At 32.8% G+C, this 19,926-nt stretch overlaps 2 protein-coding genes and 1 pseudogene across 4 annotated transcripts; all 3 read left to right on the top strand.

The window, feature by feature from the left end:
- The first annotated feature begins 438 nt into the window (after positions 1–438).
- On the top strand, positions 439–1,226 carry LOC126592020 (myb family transcription factor PHL5-like; annotated as a pseudogene).
- Positions 1,227–11,267: 10,041 nt separating this feature from the next.
- On the top strand, positions 11,268–15,169 carry LOC126591846 (UBP1-associated protein 2A-like). 3 transcript variants are annotated; one of them, XM_050257555.1, is made up of 7 exons: positions 11,268–11,492; positions 11,728–11,848; positions 12,020–12,163; positions 13,307–13,503; positions 13,618–13,693; positions 14,517–14,806; positions 14,948–15,169. In XM_050257555.1, the coding sequence occupies exons 1-6, from the start codon at positions 11,359–11,361 to the stop codon at positions 14,781–14,783; spliced, it is 939 nt and encodes a 312-aa protein (XP_050113512.1). In that variant the 5' UTR covers positions 11,268–11,358; the 3' UTR covers positions 14,784–14,806; positions 14,948–15,169. The 3 variants fall into 3 exon arrangements, with proteins under 3 accessions (XP_050113512.1, XP_050113511.1, XP_050113513.1); XM_050257554.1 differs by having other exon boundaries at positions 11,269–11,492; positions 14,910–15,169; XM_050257556.1 differs by having other exon boundaries at positions 11,347–11,492; positions 11,781–11,848; positions 14,910–15,169.
- A 1,293-nt stretch (positions 15,170–16,462) lies between these two features.
- Positions 16,463–18,990, top strand: LOC126594565 (transcription termination factor MTEF18, mitochondrial-like). The gene has a single exon (XM_050260926.1). The coding sequence runs from the start codon at positions 16,826–16,828 to the stop codon at positions 18,566–18,568; it is 1,743 nt and encodes a 580-aa protein (XP_050116883.1). The 5' UTR covers positions 16,463–16,825; the 3' UTR covers positions 18,569–18,990.
- The last annotated feature ends 936 nt before the right edge of the window (positions 18,991–19,926 follow it).

Raw genomic sequence — 19,926 nt, forward strand, 5'->3', positions numbered from 1 at the left:
ATGAAAAACATGATGATTCGAAACTTTATTATTGGGACAATACCTAAGTTGAAAAACATCATGATTCTAAATTCTTCTTATTCGCACATTTGTTTATAATGAGAAAAGTTGTTATTTTCTCAATTTTTTCAACTTTGGTAATATCAATAAGCATTGGTCTTATCTATATATTCTTTTATCAATAAGCATTGGTCGTATCTATATATTCTTTTAAGAATAATCAAATGGACTACAATACAACTATGTATATTTATATTCAAATCTTACACTTGGAGTCTTGTGGAATAAACGGTGGTATTTGTATTCTTAAAAAATTGTATATTTATAGGGTTTTCTGTTGTTGGGCAAGAACATTAAGTACAAGCTGGACTCCAATTTCTACTTGTTATTTTTATTAAGGTGTTTGAAACTTCTGATTTCAACTTCTTTCCTTTGAAAATGAATGAGCAGAAGATTGATTGCCAAGAAAGAATTCAACAAAGCCATGACTATATCAGTAAATTTGTTTCCACTTCTTATGGTTATTCCCCTTCAACTAGACATATACTCTTGAGTAAAACACGAATTCAATGGACTCAAGATCTTCACGAAAAATTCGTTGAGTGTGTGAATTATCTTGGGGGTGCTTACAGTAAGTAACTTGGTATGGTCTTGTGTAGTTTACTATGAAATAACAATTGATGTATAAATGTTGAATGATTCATTGTAGAAGCACCACCCAAGTCAATACTAAAGTTGATGAATGTAGATGGATTAACCATCTTTCATGTCAAAAGTCATTTGCAGGTATTAAGCAATTCCTTATATCTTTTATTTCTTGTTCTTATTTTAAGCTCTCCAAAAGTGTGATTCATCTTTCTCTTTTCCTTTTGATTCATCTTGTAGAAATTCCGAAATTCAGAATACCCACCCGGCTCTGCAAAAGGTAAATATCAGATCATTAAAATTTAGGTTTAGGGTTTGTTTTAGCATTAGTTAGGGTTTAGGCTGTTTTACCATTAGTTATGATCTAAGTGACACTTTTTGTCTATTGTAGGAAAATCTGAGAAAAGAACTACTTCGAACGTTGAACCCCAACTCGATGTTGAAACGTAATGCTAAACCTGATTGTTATTTTGTTCTTCAATTCACATTGTTATGTTCACTAGCTTCTTATAAACCTGTACATGATGTGAACTGTTTTGATAGTGGCTTGCATATCAAAAAGGCAATCCAACTTGAATTAGATGTCCAACAGCATCTTCACGAACAGTTAGAGGTACATTCATGAGATCTTTTTTAGTGTCTTCCCAAATTATATATACATATGTGTGTGTGTGTGTGTGTATAATTCTGAAATAAAATTGTTAATTGTATAACAATCTAACATTTTAATCTTCGTAAAAATTTTATTTAACTAACTTTTTCTGTATGTAGATTCAACGAAATTTACAGTTGCGAATTGAAGAACAAGGGAAACAACTCAACAATATAATTGAGCTGCAGCTCAAGACTATAATCGACCTGCAACTCAAGAACTCGGACACCACCTTCTACGAAGGTGCCCCATTAAGTAGTCTTGATGACGAGTTTATTGGTTTGTCTATTAATACATAATTGGGAATAAGCCAAGTATTCAGACGTGAATGGATTCTATTGTGATAATATTTATCACATGTGTGATTATGTAAATCACTAGTAAATTGTATTTTGGATACTAGAAGATCTTATCCCTTCATGATTGTATACTTGCAAGACAAGTGCAAGACAAGAAATCATATCATGTTTACTATAAATAAAGGCACAAGCATGAGGGATAACATACAAAATTCCTTAAACCCTTCTCCATCTCTCTCTGTCGCGCCATCTCTCCCTTCGTAAAATAGGCCACAACAGATTCATGTATCTTACTTAATATTTTAGTCTGTTCATACTTAATATTTTAGTCTTTACATAAAGTTTGTGTGACAATAATATTGTAACAATGACTTATTTGTACTGTAATTTTTATTTTTAGGGGTGAAATCGATTAAGACTATTTGACACAAATTCGAGCTTTTGGTGCGATAAAAGACTCGATAAGATGATTCAACTTTTATAAGATTGACTTGCGATCTTTTGCACACATTGCCATCTTTGTAATCCCTTTCAACCAAATTCACTTCCTTGCAAATTAGACTATCTTTGCATAAAAATCATTATGCATGCAAGAGAGAAGAGGGGAAGGAAAATAGAGAGAGAGTAGAAAGAGAATTTGAATCCCCCTCGTCCGGAACTTAGGAGAGAAGAGGGTGTTCGTCATCGCCGCGCAAGTTAGCAGATGCAGATGCTAGGTATTTTGAGATTTCCATCAGTTTTTTGTTTTATTTTATTTGTTTTGTATCAAAGACAAAATGCATCGAGGTTATTTTAGGAATCAGGTGCGTGAGAAAAGAGCATTTTTATTTTTTTACTTTTAGTTGTGAGTCGGAATATAAGGTGGTGTGGGTAAATAAGACTATATGTTGACATTAGCTGTACTCATTTTTTTTTATATTTATTTTTAGTACAAAAATATATTTTACATTAAAAGAGAATGAGTTCGGTTAAATCACACAATAGGAAGTTTAATTTAGTATCGAATTCATCATTCACGAACTTTGAATCTAAAATCTCTCATTTACAAGTAAAGAAAAATAACATAGATAGTATTAATGGAAAACTAACCAAAAGCCCTTGAAAAGTTTCCTTTTAATCATAAGGACAAAAGTTTTCAGAACTACCAAGGTTACCCTTCACACATCCATACAAAATTGGCCAAGCCTTTAAGTTCACATGGTGGGGCTGACACTTTCAGAAAATATTTGCATGCAAAAGCTAAGGTGGCAAACATTACAGCAACCAAGACAACATGGGTTCACATGTCTTTCAGACAGCTTTCAAAAACAGTGTGTTGTCACTATCCAAAAGTTGTAAATATTAAAAAGTTATTTTGTTGTTTAGGAATTAGCTTTGTGTATATAAGGGAGCTTTCTCTCCCATGCAGGAGACACCTGAATACCACACACATCTTTCAATATCTGAAAACACCATACACTCAAGCATTCGTAGCCTTCATAGCATCCTTGTAAACACTTCTTTGTAATCACTTTCTTGTAAACAACCATCTCTGTAAACATTCCATATATCAATAAAAGTTCAAGTGTACATATTCAAGCAATCTCCAAGTCTTAAGTAAGTTTTCTTTTCCTTCTTTAGTGTGTTTGTTTAATTAGACTTCTAGTCCAAAACAGGGAAACACTATTGTGGTTATATTATTAACCTGTTAAACTGACGATCATACTTTGTTCGAGCACTCTGTTATAGTTGAATGTTTGCCATACAAATAACTGGACATCAACCAGGGTACCTCTGAGTTCTTCGTACCTCTGAGTTCAGCTGTTAAGGCCTTATACTTGTACTGTAAGTGGCCGTCATGCTGAAACATGTCGAGTTCCATGCGCAAGGTTCTATGTCTAGTTGTTATAATGGTCATCCGACTATTTAACCGAGCATGCGTTGCGAATTTGGTATCAGAGCCTAGTTTAACATTTTAATAGTATAATTATAATAGTAAAGTACCTTGAGGATAGAAGTCGTAGATACAACTAATATCATATTTGTTTATTGTATATGAACAACAGATATTATTGTCCCTGTAGACCCTGTTAACCACAATTACCAGGTATTTATTGTCCCAGACATCCAACTATAACTAGCATAAAGAGAAGATTAGCATATATATCCAAAAGAATTATTAGTACTTTGAAGAAGCAAAAGTTTTATCTTGGATATCTTGAACATCTTTCATTTATTCGTAAATATAATAACACAGAATTGCAGCATAAAGTTTTAGAAGCAAAAAGAACAACAGATCAAGTTTTAGAGACATTGAGAGAAGAAAGTAAGTTTTTAAGAAACCAGTTAGCTGTAACCCTAGAGAAAGGTAGACTATAGTTTATGATAGATTATATTAATTTAGAAATTAGTGAACCTCAAAAAAGAAAAATAACTTTAGACCAAAATAGTTTAGTTTGTTATTTTCCATCAAGAAAGCATAATCATATTTTGCACAGTGAAGAAAATTCACAAGCTAATACTATTGTAGATCTTATTATTAGTCAAGTAGAAAATATAAAATTAGAAAATAATAAGCATAATCATTTGTTAAACCAGTTGTTAGAACATTTCCAGAAAAACTCCATAAAAATAATTAGACAAAATTTAGACTATATTACATCTCAGTTAGAAGATAATAATAGAAATATTCAAAGGTTTCCTAGCAAAAGAGAGATAAAAGAGCTTGTTGATCTTATAGATAGTAAGCCGAAGCAAGTAGAACTTAGATCATTAGAAATAGTTGAACAACTAAAATCAGAAGTTCAAAAAATTCAATTAGTACAAAAAGAGTTAAGTGAACAAGTAGATAAGTTGCATAATAAAATAGATAAATTATTAGTTTAATGACAGATTCTAGAACTAGTAGAAAATATATTCAAGCTTTGAAAGAAATTAGTAAATTAGATAAAGAACCAGTAGGATTAACAGATTTTTCAACACAAGTATCCAGTAGTAATATTCCCATTAGGCAAAATAATTTGACTATCCAATTAGTTTTAAGTTTAGCTGAAAAATTAGATCAAGTTGAAGAACAAATAACAGAAATAAACCAAGTTTTACATAACGCATCTTCATCACTTCCACCATCCTTGCTAGATAAATTAGAAAATTTAACTTTGAGTGCAAATAATAATAGAAGACCTAAGCTAAATCCTTTTGATAATAGAAAATGGAACTCTTTAGGAAAAAAAGAAAAGAAGTAGTTAGAGCGGAAGATATTTATCCAAATGAGATATTTATCCAAATGAAAAAGAAGCACAAGAATTCATTCGAAGAGGTTTTGAGAGAACACAAAAAAATAAATATAACTTGTATCAATTAGGTTTATTTGAAAACAAAAGTAGAATTGTAAGCAGCATCAGTCAACATGAAGTTAGTTGTATTGATAAAGAAGTCACACTTAATCTAATTAGTAAAGAAGCAGTTACTCATTTGAGAAAATCATATTTTAGTCAGATTCATATAGGAACAATATTAATTGGAATAGCAGGATTAACCAGAGCACAAGTAGGTACAAAAGCTTTAGTATACATATATGATGATAGATGGGATAATCACCAACAAGCAGCAATAGCAACAGCTGAAGTAGACTTAAGTTCAAACATAGCAGTTATAGATTGTATTCCAAATTATGTTATGACGATTAATGAATTTAGTAAATATATTAAAGTGAGCATAAGAACAAAAAATTATAATATGAAAGGAGAGTATAAAAATTTGTGTATTAGCTTAATTTATATAGGTAAAGTGTCTGATAGATATAATCATAAGTTTAATTTAGAGTTTCAAAATTTAGTTCAAACATTTGGCAGTAAACATGTAAATATGATAGAAGCAAAACCCGTAGATAATAGCTTTTTAGAAGAAACTCAGTGGACATTACCTAATTTACAAGTAGCACCAAATAGACAACCAGATAAAGTACAAATATATGAAACTAGTACAGGTCAAGCAACAATTAGGTTTAGTAATTATAAGCAACTAGAAAAAATAGAAGATGATGAGAGTGAAATTGAAAGTGAGAGTATACATATGGTTTTTGATAATTTAGATATTAATTTAGTTGAGCAAAATTTTGATCATATTGTAGATAAACTTATAGAAGATATTGATCATTTAGATGAAGAACAATATTTGGAAAAATATAAGACATATGATTTAGGACTACATAAAATTTCAGACGAAGAAATGAAAATTTTAATCTTAAAAATAGGAGTAGAACACATTTTAGGATCAAAAGAATATAATAATTTATTAGAATTGAAAGCAGAATGTAATCCAGCAGAAGAAAATAGTACATCAGGAGTAGAAAATCCAGGACACGCAAGCAGAACCGATCAACAATTTTTAAGATCAACAAATGAACAATATAATGAAAAAGCAAAAGTAGACTATATGGAAGAAAGTATGATAAAACCTAGAAAAAATAGTATTCTATATTTGAGAGGGTTAGAACAAATTAATATAGCTGGTAATATATTAAATTTAGATAATGTAGATCCACAAGATTGGGAAAGAACAATTGAGAGATGGGAAAAAGGCTGCGTACATGCAGCATTAATGTTAGATTTTAGTAATTCACAAAATATGTTAGATTACTTTGAACATACTTTGGATGTTTTAGTTTTTGATTATTTCCAGTCATAGAAAGTTCAAAATCCAGAACAACATCAGGCAGCTAAAACACATTTTAATATTGATGGTTTTGTTACTTTGATTAAACAAGAGTTTTTAGATCATAATAGGTTAGATGGCAGAAGTGAACAAGAACAAATAAGAGCAATCAGAAATTTAAAACAATTACAAATTTACGATTTACAGTATATAGCTGAGTATACCACAGATTTCTTTAAATATTTAGGAAGAACAGGTAGAATTAGTGATATTAATTTATTAGATACTTATATGACAAAAATAAAAGGATCAATAGGTGAAAAGATTTGGAATGAATGACAAAAGCATTCGAAGAAAAATGATATTGCTATAGGACCTAGAATTCAACATGTATATGATATACTTAGACAAGAGTGTAGTCAGATAAAGGCTAAGAGACAAATTAGGAAGCAATTTTACATGAGTTGTAAAAATATAGATTTACCACAACAGTATGGTTGCCATAAGAAAAATAAGCATAAGAAAATATACAAAAAGAAATATAAGTCATATAAACCCTACAAACAACATAAGAATTTCAGTATAAGACCTTCAAGAACATATAGGAAAAGAAAATATATTCCAAAACAATTTAGAAAAAGAAGTGGCAGACCTTGGATTAGGAAATATAAAGCACCAAAAGATAAGAGTAGTTGTAAATGTTATTCATGTGGAGAAGCTGGACATATTAGACCTAAATGTCCAAAATTAGGTAAACAGTCGAAAGAAAAAGTACATTTGATGGAGTTGTTTAAGTTAGAAGAAGATGAGGATATTCAATCAATATACAGTTTAGATAATTTAAGTGATAATGAGAGTATTTATAGTATAGAGAGTATTAACATGATAGATTCAAACTCGGAAGATTCAAATAGCACAAATAGTGATCTAGAAGAATATATGTGTGCATTCATAGAAGAACAGCATGAAGAAGAATATAAATACATTAATTTAGGTTGGCCAGAAAAATGTCATAAGTGTAATAAATTAGTTGCAAATAAATACTACAATACATACTCAATATTATGTGAAAAATGTTATAGTAATAGGTTATTAGAAGTTAATTCAGCAGAATCTGAAATATTAGGAAATATTGTTCATAGTATAGAAAAACCAAAAAATAGTTCTTTAATCACTATAAATTACGAAATAGAATTAGCAAAAGAACATAAAATACAAACCATAGCTATGATAGATACAGAGAGTACAAAGAGTGTCATAAGAGAAAAATTAGTACCAGAAAAATATAGACAAAAATTAGCAAAACCAGTAAGAATAACACAATTTGATGAGAGACCAGTTTACTTAACACATTGTATAAATAATGAGTTTATTAAAGTAGAAAAACAACAATTTAATTTACCATTAACATTTGTTTCACCAGTAGGATCATATCCATTTATTTTAGGATTAAACTTTTTGAAAAGTTTGCAAGGTTTTTTATTTATGAACCTTAACATAACATTTTTCAAAAGATGCATTACAATAACTGATCAAAGTAATACTGTAGAATCATACAAAAACATAAGTATAGAAGAGACTAGTGGCCAAGATAGTTTTCATTTAGAAAACTCAAAAGAAAATGATGAGCATAATAACGTAGAAGAGTTTGATGAAGACATTTTTGAACATGAATACCCGATTTTAGAAGAAGGAACCTGTATAGAAATATTACAGTTAGATAGACCAAAGAGTTTAGAAGAATTGTTACAATTAGCATAACAAACTAGGATTATAGGAGAAGACCCACAGTTACATTGGAGCAAAAATAAAATACTAGCAAAATTAGATATAATTAACCCAGATTTAACCATTAAGACGGCTGATATGCCTTGTAGTCTAATAGATAAACAAGAGTTTGAGCAGCAAATAAAAGAGTTGTTAAATTTAAAAGTAATTAGACCATCTAAGTCTAGACATAGATCAGCAGCATTTATTGTAAGAAAACATTCGAAATTAAAAAGAGGTAATGCTAGAATAGTTTATAATTATAAGAGATTAAATGATAATACATACGAAGATAGTTATAAATTACCAAATAAGGATGAGCTGATAAACAAAATTCAAGAGAGTAAATATTTTAGCAAATTTGATTGTAAATCAGGTTTTTGGCAAATAAGATTAGTAGAAGAATCAATTGAGTGGATAACCTTTACTTGTCCATAAGGACATTTTGAGTGGCTCGTTATGCCATTTGGACTTAAAAATGCTCCATCGATCTTTCAAAGAAAGATGACCAAATTTTCAAGAAATATGATAATTTTTGTAGTGTTTATGTAGATGATATTTTAGTACATAGTAAAAATAAAAATGAACATAGGAAGCATTTAGAAATAGTATTACAAGAATTTATCAATAATGAAATTGTAATTAGCAAAAATAAAATAGCATTAGAAAAGCAAGATATAGAATTTTTAGGAATGTATATCAAGTCAAGTACAATCCAATTACAAGATCATATAGCTAAAAAGGTGTTAGAATTTCCAGATAAATTAGAAGATAAGAAACAGTTACAAGCATTTTTAAGATTGCTAAATTATGCAAGAAATTTTATCCCTGATTTAGGAAGAAAAATAGCAGTATTACATAGTAAAACTAGCAAAACTGGACAAAAATATTTTAATAGTGAAGATATTAAATTAGTTCAAAAAATAAAAGAAGAAATTACTAAACTTAAGCCATTAACATTACCATTAGATGATAGTTACAAGATAGTCGAAACAGATGTTTCATCATTAGGATGGGCATGTATACTATACCAGAAAAAGCATAAGGAGTCTTAAAAGTCTGACGAATAAGTTTGTAGATATTCCTCAGGAAAGATTAGTGATGTACAGTCAAGATTACCATCAACAGATTTAGAAATTTTAAGGATAATTAATTCACTTGAAGCATTTTCTTTATTTTTACATAATGAAGTATTTACGATTAGAACAGATTGTCAAAATATAGTTTCTCATTATAACAAGATACATGCTAATAAACAGGCAGCTCGAAGATGGGTTAATTTTGTTAATTCAATTACAGGAAATAGTTTTAAACCAATTTTTGAACATATAAAAGGTAATGACAATACATTAGCTGATATCTTATCAAGATTAATTTGTTGAACAAGTATGAAATATCGTTGACCATAATCAGCAAATAACACAATGCCGCAAGGCAAAAGAGTTTCTTTCAATGGCATGATGATGCACCATCAACCTCCATCATTCAGTGGATTTCAAAATAGCATGAGCAAACCAGCATCACCACCAGTACCCACGTTCAACTTTAATGGCAATATTGTTGAAGGAATCAGAAATCCAACTCTGAGATACAGGTCAAGGGTACCAGGGCTTTCTGATAGGCAGCAGGTTCTCTTAGATAATTTTTGGAATATCCAAATTAAGCAGCCTAGCATGAGGTTAGGTCATAAAAAATTAATTAGAGCCTTAGAACAAGAGTTTGATAGTTTTAATTTTAATTTCCACCAAAACCAGCAACATATTCATTCTCTTGAGTATAACTTTCAAGTCATCTCTAGGGACCATGAGTCATTACTTGGTAAGTTTACCAAAATGAACTAAGAACTCCAATCTCTTAGAATGCAGCAAAAGGCAAGTGACACCTTGAAAAGAGAATTAAAAATAGGTTTAGAAATTGATCAGCATAAGAATAAAGGAAAAGAGGTTATTGAACCCATAGAACAAGAGGCTAATGAGCCCATAGAAGAAATTAAGATTGAGCTCTTAGAAGAAGACGTTGAAATGGAGCAACATCAAAGTAATGAGCAGCATCAAGTTCTGAGTGATAAAGAAAAACAAGAAAAATATGAAAGTTTTCTTAGGAATGTATCTTCAGACTTAATATTGGACGATGTTTTATTAGAAGAAATTTCAAAGGCAAAACTAAGAATAATGCCAACAGATATGCAAAATGAGATCCTGAGCAGAGCATCACAGTCCATGAAAGAGTTACAATTATAATTACAATGCGCCTTGTATCAGTCCATCTTTGATCCAAAACCAGGGATGGATATTATTACAAAGATGTATCCTCCATGTCTTTGTGATAGTACAGAGAATTGTATTTATAAACCAGGGGTTAGCATAGTTATGGCCAGGATTGACATGAGAGATTTTAAATCATGGCATTTTAGTTATGAGCATCAGAAAAAGCATAATGAGGTAGAAGTTACCCCTACCTTACTATTAGAGTTTGGTTATCTCGATAAAATATTTATTAACCGTATTTCTCAACTAGAATCATTTCCTGAAAAGCTTATTAAAGTAGCAGAAGATTATCTAGAAAGGTGGAAAGAAATTTGCATAAGTTTTATTAGTAGTCCTCCAGATTGGTATGTACACATGCATAAGGAGAAAGCTAGGCATATAGCCATGATCAATGAAGAGTCCTTTAGACTAAACCCTATCTCCTCACATATGTGGACTCATTCATACATAGATATTTTAAATTTAGAGGGATCCAAATGTTTGCTTTAGATGAGTTTGAAGATTTTAGGTATGATATAATACTAGTAGCAGAAGAAGAAGAGATGTATAATTTACAGCAAGACAAGAATCAGTCATCAGCCTTATTGGAAGCCCCAAAATTTCAAAGATGAAACAGCGGAAATATATTACAAGGTGAAAGAAGAGAGAGAAAGAGATGCGGAGCTAGTAGAAGGCGATGAACAATATTGGAATAATTTGTCAGAAGAAGAGCTGCATAACATCGACAACATGATAGAAGCCTGAAGAATTAACTGTAAATTAGCATAAGATGAATAGTATCATAATGTATTTCCAGACATAAATGTCAACATCGTTGTGGTCCGCATGTAATGGTATAAGAGTAAATAAAGAGAATAGTTTAATCTATTATAGACTTTTCATACATCAAATGTCCTTATGGTTAAGAATGAATAGTACCAAGAACTTTTCGTTAAAACTCCCTAGTATTAATGAGTAACAGCACTTATTTTTTTATTCCGTAATTATATTGTTTTTTAGAACCAAACGTCTAATTTTACAAGTACAAACCGCAGGCACTCCCAGCGGCTCCGTTGCCGCGATACACAGAGAGAGAAAAGAAGCTAAAGTAAAAATGGACGTAAAGAAGAGAAAGCTCGAAGATGCTTCGGGCAACGATGACGATATCTCAACAAATTCGGAGGACCACCTTCGCTCCTTGCTCGAACCTCTTGCTAAATCCCAGCTGGTCGATCTCCTCGCCAAACTGTGCGTTAACCATTTTAATTTTTGAATTGTCTGAATTGGGTTTTCATTAATTTCCGTGAATTTCCCAAATTTTACCCCTTTCCTGTTGATTTTTGAATAATGGGTTCTTGAATTTGAATCTTGAACTCCATTTTGCGTGTGAGAATGCTTTGTATGGAGTACAATGGAGGTTCCCTGAGGGAATTGTGTGGCTGTGATTGACTCTGCATGTGGTGTTTGATTGCATGTTATATAGAGGTTCCCAATATCCTTCAATTGCAGAAGAAATTAAGGGTGTTGCTAGTGCAGATCCTGTTCATAGAAAGCTTTTCGTTCGTGGGTTGGCCTGGAACACTTCTTCCGAAACCTTGCGTGCTGTGAGTGCATTGCCTGTTGTGTTTCGCATGTCATGTTTGTCTCATAATCGCATATGGTATTGACTTAGAGATACCCAATTCGTAAAACGATTATGTAAATGTATAATGAGCACGAACCGTTGTTGCATTGTGCTGAACATTCATTGAAAGGCCATGTTTGTTGTTGTTCAGGCATTTAGTGAGCATGGAGAGATTGAGGAAGGGGCTGTCATCTATGAAAAAGCAAGTGGGAAATCGCGTGGCTATGGTTTTATTACTTACAAGCACATGGAATCTACTCAGTGTGCGCTCAGAGCACCTAGCAAGTTGATTGATGTAAGCATGTTACACATTGGAAGTCTAATTTCGTTTCTTCATTGAGTTCTTCTGTCCGTGAATAGTGAATATAAAGTAGAGTCTTGATCAGTTCAGTAGGCACGTTGACCGCATATTTTCTTGGTGTGTATGGTAGATAGAGAGTATTATACACCAATAACAAACGAGAGATGGCTAGGAGACATCTTTAAATGGGAGAGCTTTCTATAAAAAAAAAGGAAAAATAAACTGGAAAACGTCATAGTTTCAGAAAAACAAATGTACAAGTGTTCTAACATATCAAGTTATACATATATAAGAGTGTTTATGCATTTCAATAATGACACATACCATATGTTAAGTCATTTAACGGAACCTACCAGTGAATATGATAAAGTTTAGTTTGTGTAAGTATTATACAGGTTGATTACCAACTAACAACAATTTCTGGTTGGCCTGTTGCTATGCCCCTGCTTTGCTGTCTTATTTGTTTAGTCTAGCTTGCATCTTCTAGCTAAACCAGTGGACTACTTGTCCCCTGTTTATTTTGTTTTTTCCAATGAAATTTTGTTTCCTATAAAAGTAGAAATAAAATTAGGCATTGCCTATATTACTCTGTGTCAACAACTAGAAGCAACGCATTTTACTTCAGATTGGTACTTCTTAATTTACGTTTATCTAGCCATCACTTACCCTTCAAGGGACAATCTGAAGTTAGATATATGAGATAAGCATTACATCGACCCTTTTTTCGTTTCCAGGAAAAATACACAAGTTATCGTACCCAGTTACTACTTTTTAATTTTATTAGTTCTTGTTTCGTCTTGTTTCATGACTGCTTTTGTGAACTCGAGCATTGCTAAAAAAATTTATTGGGGGTGGGCCAAGGCTAAGTTGAGAACTGAGTGGGATGTGAGTTGAGCACTGAGTGGTGGGATGGGTGATGGCCCTATTTGGGGTTAAGTGCTGCTCATTTGGATATGTCAAATGTATGTAAATTTAGTTTTTAACATGTAATTTATCGTTATTTAAAGAAAGAATTGGCTGGATATAGTCTACTAGGCCTAGCTAGTCCAACTAATAGTTGTGCTTCTTGTTGTACCATAAGGGTTTTGTTTTCACTTCTATATTCTTCCAGTTAAAATGTCTTTTTTTTTCTTCTAGGGTCGCCTTGCTGTTTGTAATCTAGCAGCTGAGGGGTTAAGTGGGACACCTGCTACACTTGATCTTACCCAGAGGAAACTCTACATTGGGGGCTTGTCTCCAAATGTCACAAGTGAGATGCTTCTTCACTTTTTTGGCAGGCATGGTGATATAGAAGAAGGTTCAGTTGCATATGATAAAGATACAAATGAGTCACGGTATAATTAAATTTGCCTTTTACATTATGTCGAAAAACTTACACATTTTGTCCTTTCAACAATACTTTTTTTGCAAACTGTGCAAATGTTATTGTGTTTTTCTTTTCTTTGTAGTGGGTTTGGCTTTGTTACATACAGGGCAGTGGAGGCTGCAAAGAAGGCTATAGATGATCCACAAAAGACCCTTGGGGTTAGTGATAAGCCTTATGCGTGTTTACTTTTGTTTCCTAAATGCATGACCCTATGATTATACAGGTCCCGAACGAGCTTATGCCCAGAATATTTTCTTTTGTTGGACTTGCAAAATATCTTGTGCCAAAATAGTTTTCTTTGATTATAACGGTCCTGAATTTAAACTTGATGTACTTTCTTTTCTTAACATGGTGTTTCTCTTTTTTCTTTTATCAGTTACACCATATCCAGTATGGTACTTGTTACTCTTGAAGAACCATTTTAGATTGTGTTACCTGTTGTGCCCCCATCATGAGGAGAAATTGTTGGAATGGTTCTGGAAGTAACAACCACATGGTGTAGGGTTGGGGCTCCAGCCCGAACACGTACCTTCATAGTTTCATGGGAATAAACATCTAAATAGCCTTTGGAGTTTGAGTGTTTCTTTACGAGTTCTAAACTAATGGTAACATAATCAAATATGTGAAGAAAATAGGAAGGAAATGGGTGTTAGTTGGTAGGAGCAGATTGGACACTCCTGTAGTTCAATTTGTCTCGATTTAACACTGATAATGTTTTAGTTGTAATGTCTTGCCTATAAGTTTATTGGTTCCTATGCGTAGCATACCTTATCCAGGTTTTTTTATTTACTGTTTTCATCTTTAATAAGAAATCTGATTGATCAGATTCAGTTGTTGTTAGCTTAGTTCAATACTTTCAATGTATTTTCTATTGTGGTTATATTAGAAAGTTCTGAGATCATGACACACAAAAGATTTCTAATCGTTCACAATTATAAGCCCGGGGAAGCAATCATCTAAATTATTGTATGGTGGTTGCAGGGGAGAAATATCATTGTGAAGCTTGCTGATTCACACAAGGGTCGAACAGTACAAACACAGCTACCCCCGGCAATGGTTCCAATGGCCTTACCTCTAGTGCCGCCTGGATATCCCCAGCCTGGAAAAGCACATGCTGGCACCCCCCCTGTCGGTTACAGCTATCCTCAAACCATAGCAGCATACCCTGATTCTTCTTACCCAGGTCCTCAACCTCCATACCCGGCACAGTCACAAATTCCCTATCCATATTATATTGGCAAACAATGATTTACGACTGTTTTCAGAATATGGTAACATTCAAGTCCGCTTTCCTTTCATTTCCGATACAATTTCATTACAAATACCGCAGTTGTGATTACATTTCTTATTCGTGGGACATCATTTGTTTTGCAGGCATCTAATCTAGTTTTGCACTTCTGGATATTGTGCAGTGAGATTGTGTTTCGGGAATCAACAGTGTAGAAGCCATGGTTCTGTAGTGGTGGTGTCTTACTAGAAATGTTGCTTCTTCTTGTAGTATGTAGTTGAAAACCTTTCATTTTTCAACTAGAATTGTTGCTTCTTGCATGGTTTTTACATGTGTCGATGGAAATCAAAATTATATAATGAAATTTAATCGTAATAGAAATTAAAATTTTTATAAGTTAATTAAAGGGAAGATATTTCTAAATCAAAAGTCGGGTTTTTTTAATTCTCTCATTGTTTTTCAGCTTCTCAACAATTAAACATCGACACAACCTTCAAATGAATTTATGAAAGTCAGAAGTATTGAATCAGGATTTCGATCAAGTCTTTAAAGAGTTTATAAAAGTTTCATGTATATTTAATTAGGGTTTGATTTTAATAGGATTTTGACAGATTTTTTAGGACTTGTAGAATCTTTTCTTTGAAATTTTGAAAGAATTCGCCTAAATTCATAGAGTTTAAAATTTATAAATATATCAATCATATAAAAAAAAACTTTTTATTCAAAATACTTATTAAAATTGGCATAACTTCTTATTTGGTCCTTAATAATGAAAAACGATAGAAGTGATCCCTGAATTTCTCATGTTCTCTTGTATATCATTTTGGTTATTCTATGAAAAATCTTTTAATATCTTCGTTAAATTGTCAAATGAATGATCATGTAGGCACCTTTTAAAAGATATTTTCTCAAACCAACTCCTTCATTTAACGAGGACAATGATAAATTTTCACAGAATAGCAAAAATGATTTACATGGACAAACTCAGAGACCATTTTTTTTTTTATCAAATTTCATTTTCGGGACTAAAGTGAGGAGTTATGTCAATCTTATGAACCATTTTGACTAAAAATAAAAAAGAAATATAAATGTGTAACCAAATGCATCATACTATTAGTGTTTAAAATATCGGTATCGGTGGAAATATCGATAGGCAAATTTGTGAAAATATCAATGGATATATCGTATATCGATATCGATTGCATTTGATGGAAATGATGGAAATTTACTAAAAACATGGAAATTAAAATTATTTTTTATGGAATGTCATATAAAGCCACAACACACATATGAATCAAGAATTAATGATTAGATACTGTATAAACAATAAGTATGTGATATGTGAGAAAAAAAAAACTTCCTTATAATGACAAGTAATAAAATAAAGCATTTCACTAGAAAGAATAAATTATACATAATTTAATTGAAATTTTCGTCATGAAACAGCACAAGTTTTATTGAAGTAAACTAAAATTATAGAGAAAGAAATTAAAAAATAAAGAAAGCATAGGTTATGGATATTTCTTGCAAACTTTTTGCAAATTGTCCGCAAACACTAGATATTTTCTGAAAATATCAAAAATATTGAGGAAATTGATTGATTTCCAGAAATACCGTGGATATGGGGTGAAGTTTAGACTTTACCCCCTCTTTCCATATCGTTTCCTGAATTTTTGGATTTTCGAGCATATCCAGAATATTTCAAACATTGCATACTATTCACAAGATAGGGATCAAATTGTTATTAATCTTAAATTTCATGGGTGGAAGGTGTAATTAACCTCAAACTCAACGCCTTCTCATACAGGGTTTTCCTTGTTCTGCATTTGGATGACATCCAAAGTTCAAACACCATTCCCGGCGGCGATTCAACAGAACTGAATTGGGATTACAGTTTGAATGAAGCCACTCATCAGCTTCAGTGCAGCAAACTCTGCAGCCGAAGCTCGCAAGGTAACCCTTTCGTTCCGAAAGACTTGATATTTCCATTTCATTCAGCAGAAAGTCTTGGCATTTGAGCTTCTGTAGTAATCACTAGGCTTGGAATCTCATCAAACTGGTGATGACCCATTTGAAAAAATTCAGAACAGTATCCGTTCTCAAATGGGTTTCTTCCAATTTTGATGAAAACCACCTTAGATCAACAACCCCACTTCACCCAATTGGGTATTACTTTTTCCTCAATGTTCAAAACCCTAGATTTTACAGCACCAAAAGGGCTCCTCGTGTGACCGAAAGTCGCGAAAACCTGGATAAAACTTTGAATGGCAATGGAAAACAGTTAAGAGAAGCGCAAGCTGCATTGCTGGATTACTTATATTATACTAGAAGCTTACAGTTTGGGGATGCTGAGAATATGAGTAAAAACTCCCCACATTTTCTGAGGAAGCTTTTGAACTGCGTTGATAATGAAACGGAAGTTGGGCCTTCAATTGCCCGGTTCTTGCGTTACCACCCTATCAATGAGTTTGAACCTTTCTTTGAGAGCTTGGGCTTGAAGCCTTCCGAGTATGTTTCTTATCTTCCGCGGAATTTGATGTTCTTGACTGATGATGGTTTGTTGCTTCATAATTACACGGTTCTGTGGCGTTATGGGATTGCACGCAATAAGATCGGAAAGATATATAGAGAAGCTGCAGAAGTCTTTCGATATGATTTTGAGGTTTTGGAATCGAAACTTCAGGCTTATGAAGAACTAGGTATCAGCCAATCTGCTTTGATTAAGTTCATTGTTGCTAGTCCTTATCTTTTAATTGGGGATGTGAATGCGGCATTTGTTGAGGTATTGGAAAGATTGAAGAGTTCTGGATTTGAAACCAGTTGGATTGTGGAGAATTTATTGGAAGACCATTCTTATAACTGGAGTCGGATGCTTGAAGTTCTACATTTGTTTAGTGAGATGGGTTGCAGCAATGAGCAATTGGGTCAACTAATTGGTGGGCACCCAGATATTTTATTTGAGGCTTCAGGGGAAACAACATTTTCACTAATTGGGTTCTTACTGAAATTTGGATCCACAATGAGCGAGATATATTCAGTGTTTCTACGGTTTCCAGAAATTCAAGTTATGAAATTTTTCTTGAATTTGAGAAAATGCATTTTGGTCTTTAATGAGATTGAGATGGAGGCTGCAGAGATTGGGAAGATTATCCGTTCTCATCCCCTGTTACTGGGCTCATGTGCTATGAAAAAAACTAACAGCTTACTTGCTTACTTGAAAGTCGGAAAGAAGCGCCTGTCGAGGTACATACAGGAGAATCCAGAAGAATTAAAGAATTGGGTTTTGGGTAGAAGAGTTGAGCCACTTCCAAATGTCAGAGGGTACAATGCTCAGAAGACTCAGTTCTTGTTAGGCATAGGTTTTGTAGAGAACTCAGATAAAATGAAGAACGCACTAAAGGTATTTCGAGGAAAAGGAACGGAGCTCAAAGAAAGATTCGATTGCATTGTCAATGCTGGTTTGACAAGCGAGGATGTCTGTGAAATGATTAAGGTATCCCCGCAAATACTTAACCAGAGAAAGGATGTGTTAGAAATGAAGATTGATTTTCTTGTAAATCATTTGGGTTATCCTGTATCATCTCTGGTGGACTTTCCGTCTTTTCTTGCCTACAGAATTGAAAGGGTCAATCTTAGGGTATCGATGTACAATTGGCTCAAAGGTCAAGGAACAGCAGACTCTAAGCTTGCCTTGGGCACCATTATTGCAATGTCAGATGCTAAGTTTTTAAGGGTATATGTAAATCCTCATCCTACTGGTCCGAAAGTATGGGAAGATTTCAAGAGTAAAATTTATTCCTCATAATAAAATAGTCTTTTCTTCTACTATTAAGGTTCTGGAATCTGCATTGCTTCGCGATCCCAACTCAGCACTAAGGTACTAACATACTAGTTCCTTTATCTTTTACATGTGAGATTTTCATTGAGCATTAACAGTACTCAGGTTATATGCTTTTTTGTATTAGTCATCCGTGTTTTAAGTGTAATGCAAAATGTTTTAAAGCTGCATCGGACCAAAACCAATTTGGAAAGGGTAGAGCTCCAACGATTTTATGTATATCTAAGGCAAGGTCGTGGATAAATTGTTATTGGGGTGCAATGTTAAACCGGTAGTAGGTTACAGAAAACTGATTGGCAGTATTTATACATGTTCTGTTTAGATGACATGTGAGAATATAAAATTGAATCCATCATGTCTGCACTTTGCAGTGATGGAATGGTTTATAATATCATCTTCAGTATAATGGTATTCTTCTTTTCGATTTGGTTGAGTTTTGACTATCAATTTATCTCCGAAGAAGAAGACGACGACGAAGATGACTGATTCCTCCTCACTGCTTTCGTCTTCTTCTTTTTCGATATTAATTGAATCCATCATGTCTGCACCTTGCGGCAACGAAATGGTTTATAATATCATCTGTGGTATAATGGTATTCGTCTTTTCGTTTTGGTTAAGTTTTGAGTATCCAGTTTCTCCGAAGAAGAAGAAGAAGACGACGATGAAGACTGATACATCACTGCTTTCATACTCTTGTTGTAACAGAGGATGGAGGACGTACTCCCCTACATTATGTAATATGTACAACCAAATTGTTCTGCTACTTCACGATCAAACTGGAACAATTGAACTAAAGAAGACCAAGTCACAACAAACAATTAAACAATTAAACAATTATGCATAGATCGTCATGATTTAAACAAAAAAAACAAATTAAACTAATAATATGACGTAGTGGTATAATTCTTCATTTGTAAACGAAAGATTTCATATTCAACTCAGATAAACGGCGAGAAAAATTGGTCTTTTCCAAGAAATGACGTCAAGACAATTTTTTGACTCTCCTCTATAATCTTGTGTTCGATAAATCAAGTATTTTTGTTAAATTCTTAAGCCAAAAATTTAGGATTCTCAAGATCCAAATAGATGTTATTTTTTAGTACAATACAAAGCGATAATCTACACTAGCTTACACTAAATAGGGGGGAGTTTGAACTCAGGACAGTTGATGATAAAAACTCTAACCACCAAGACAATTTATCACTTGCCAAATCAATGTCATACACAAGCACAAGATCAACACCAAAAGACTAACAGGTGATCATGTTCCCTAAATGTTGAAAATCATGAAGGTTCAACAATAAAATGACATTATTTTCTTACCC

Source organism: Malus sylvestris, chromosome 12 (genome assembly GCF_916048215.2).
Source record: "Malus sylvestris chromosome 12, drMalSylv7.2, whole genome shotgun sequence".
NCBI classification, from domain to species: Eukaryota; Viridiplantae; Streptophyta; class Magnoliopsida; order Rosales; family Rosaceae; genus Malus; species Malus sylvestris.

Excerpts from the sequence above, each read along its gene's own strand:
- LOC126591846 (XM_050257555.1), top strand. The coding sequence starts at position 11,359 with ATGGACGTAAAGAAGAGAAAGCTCGAAGATGCTTCGGGCAACGATGAC. Across the intron at positions 12,164-13,306 it reads CACCTAGCAAGTTGATTGAT|GGTCGCCTTGCTGTTTGTAA; the intron begins GTAAGCATGTTA and ends TTTTTCTTCTAG. Across the intron at positions 13,694-14,516 it reads ATCCACAAAAGACCCTTGGG|GGGAGAAATATCATTGTGAA; the intron begins GTTAGTGATAAG and ends TGGTGGTTGCAG.
- LOC126594565 (XM_050260926.1), top strand. The coding sequence starts at position 16,826 with ATGACCCATTTGAAAAAATTCAGAACAGTATCCGTTCTCAAATGGGTT.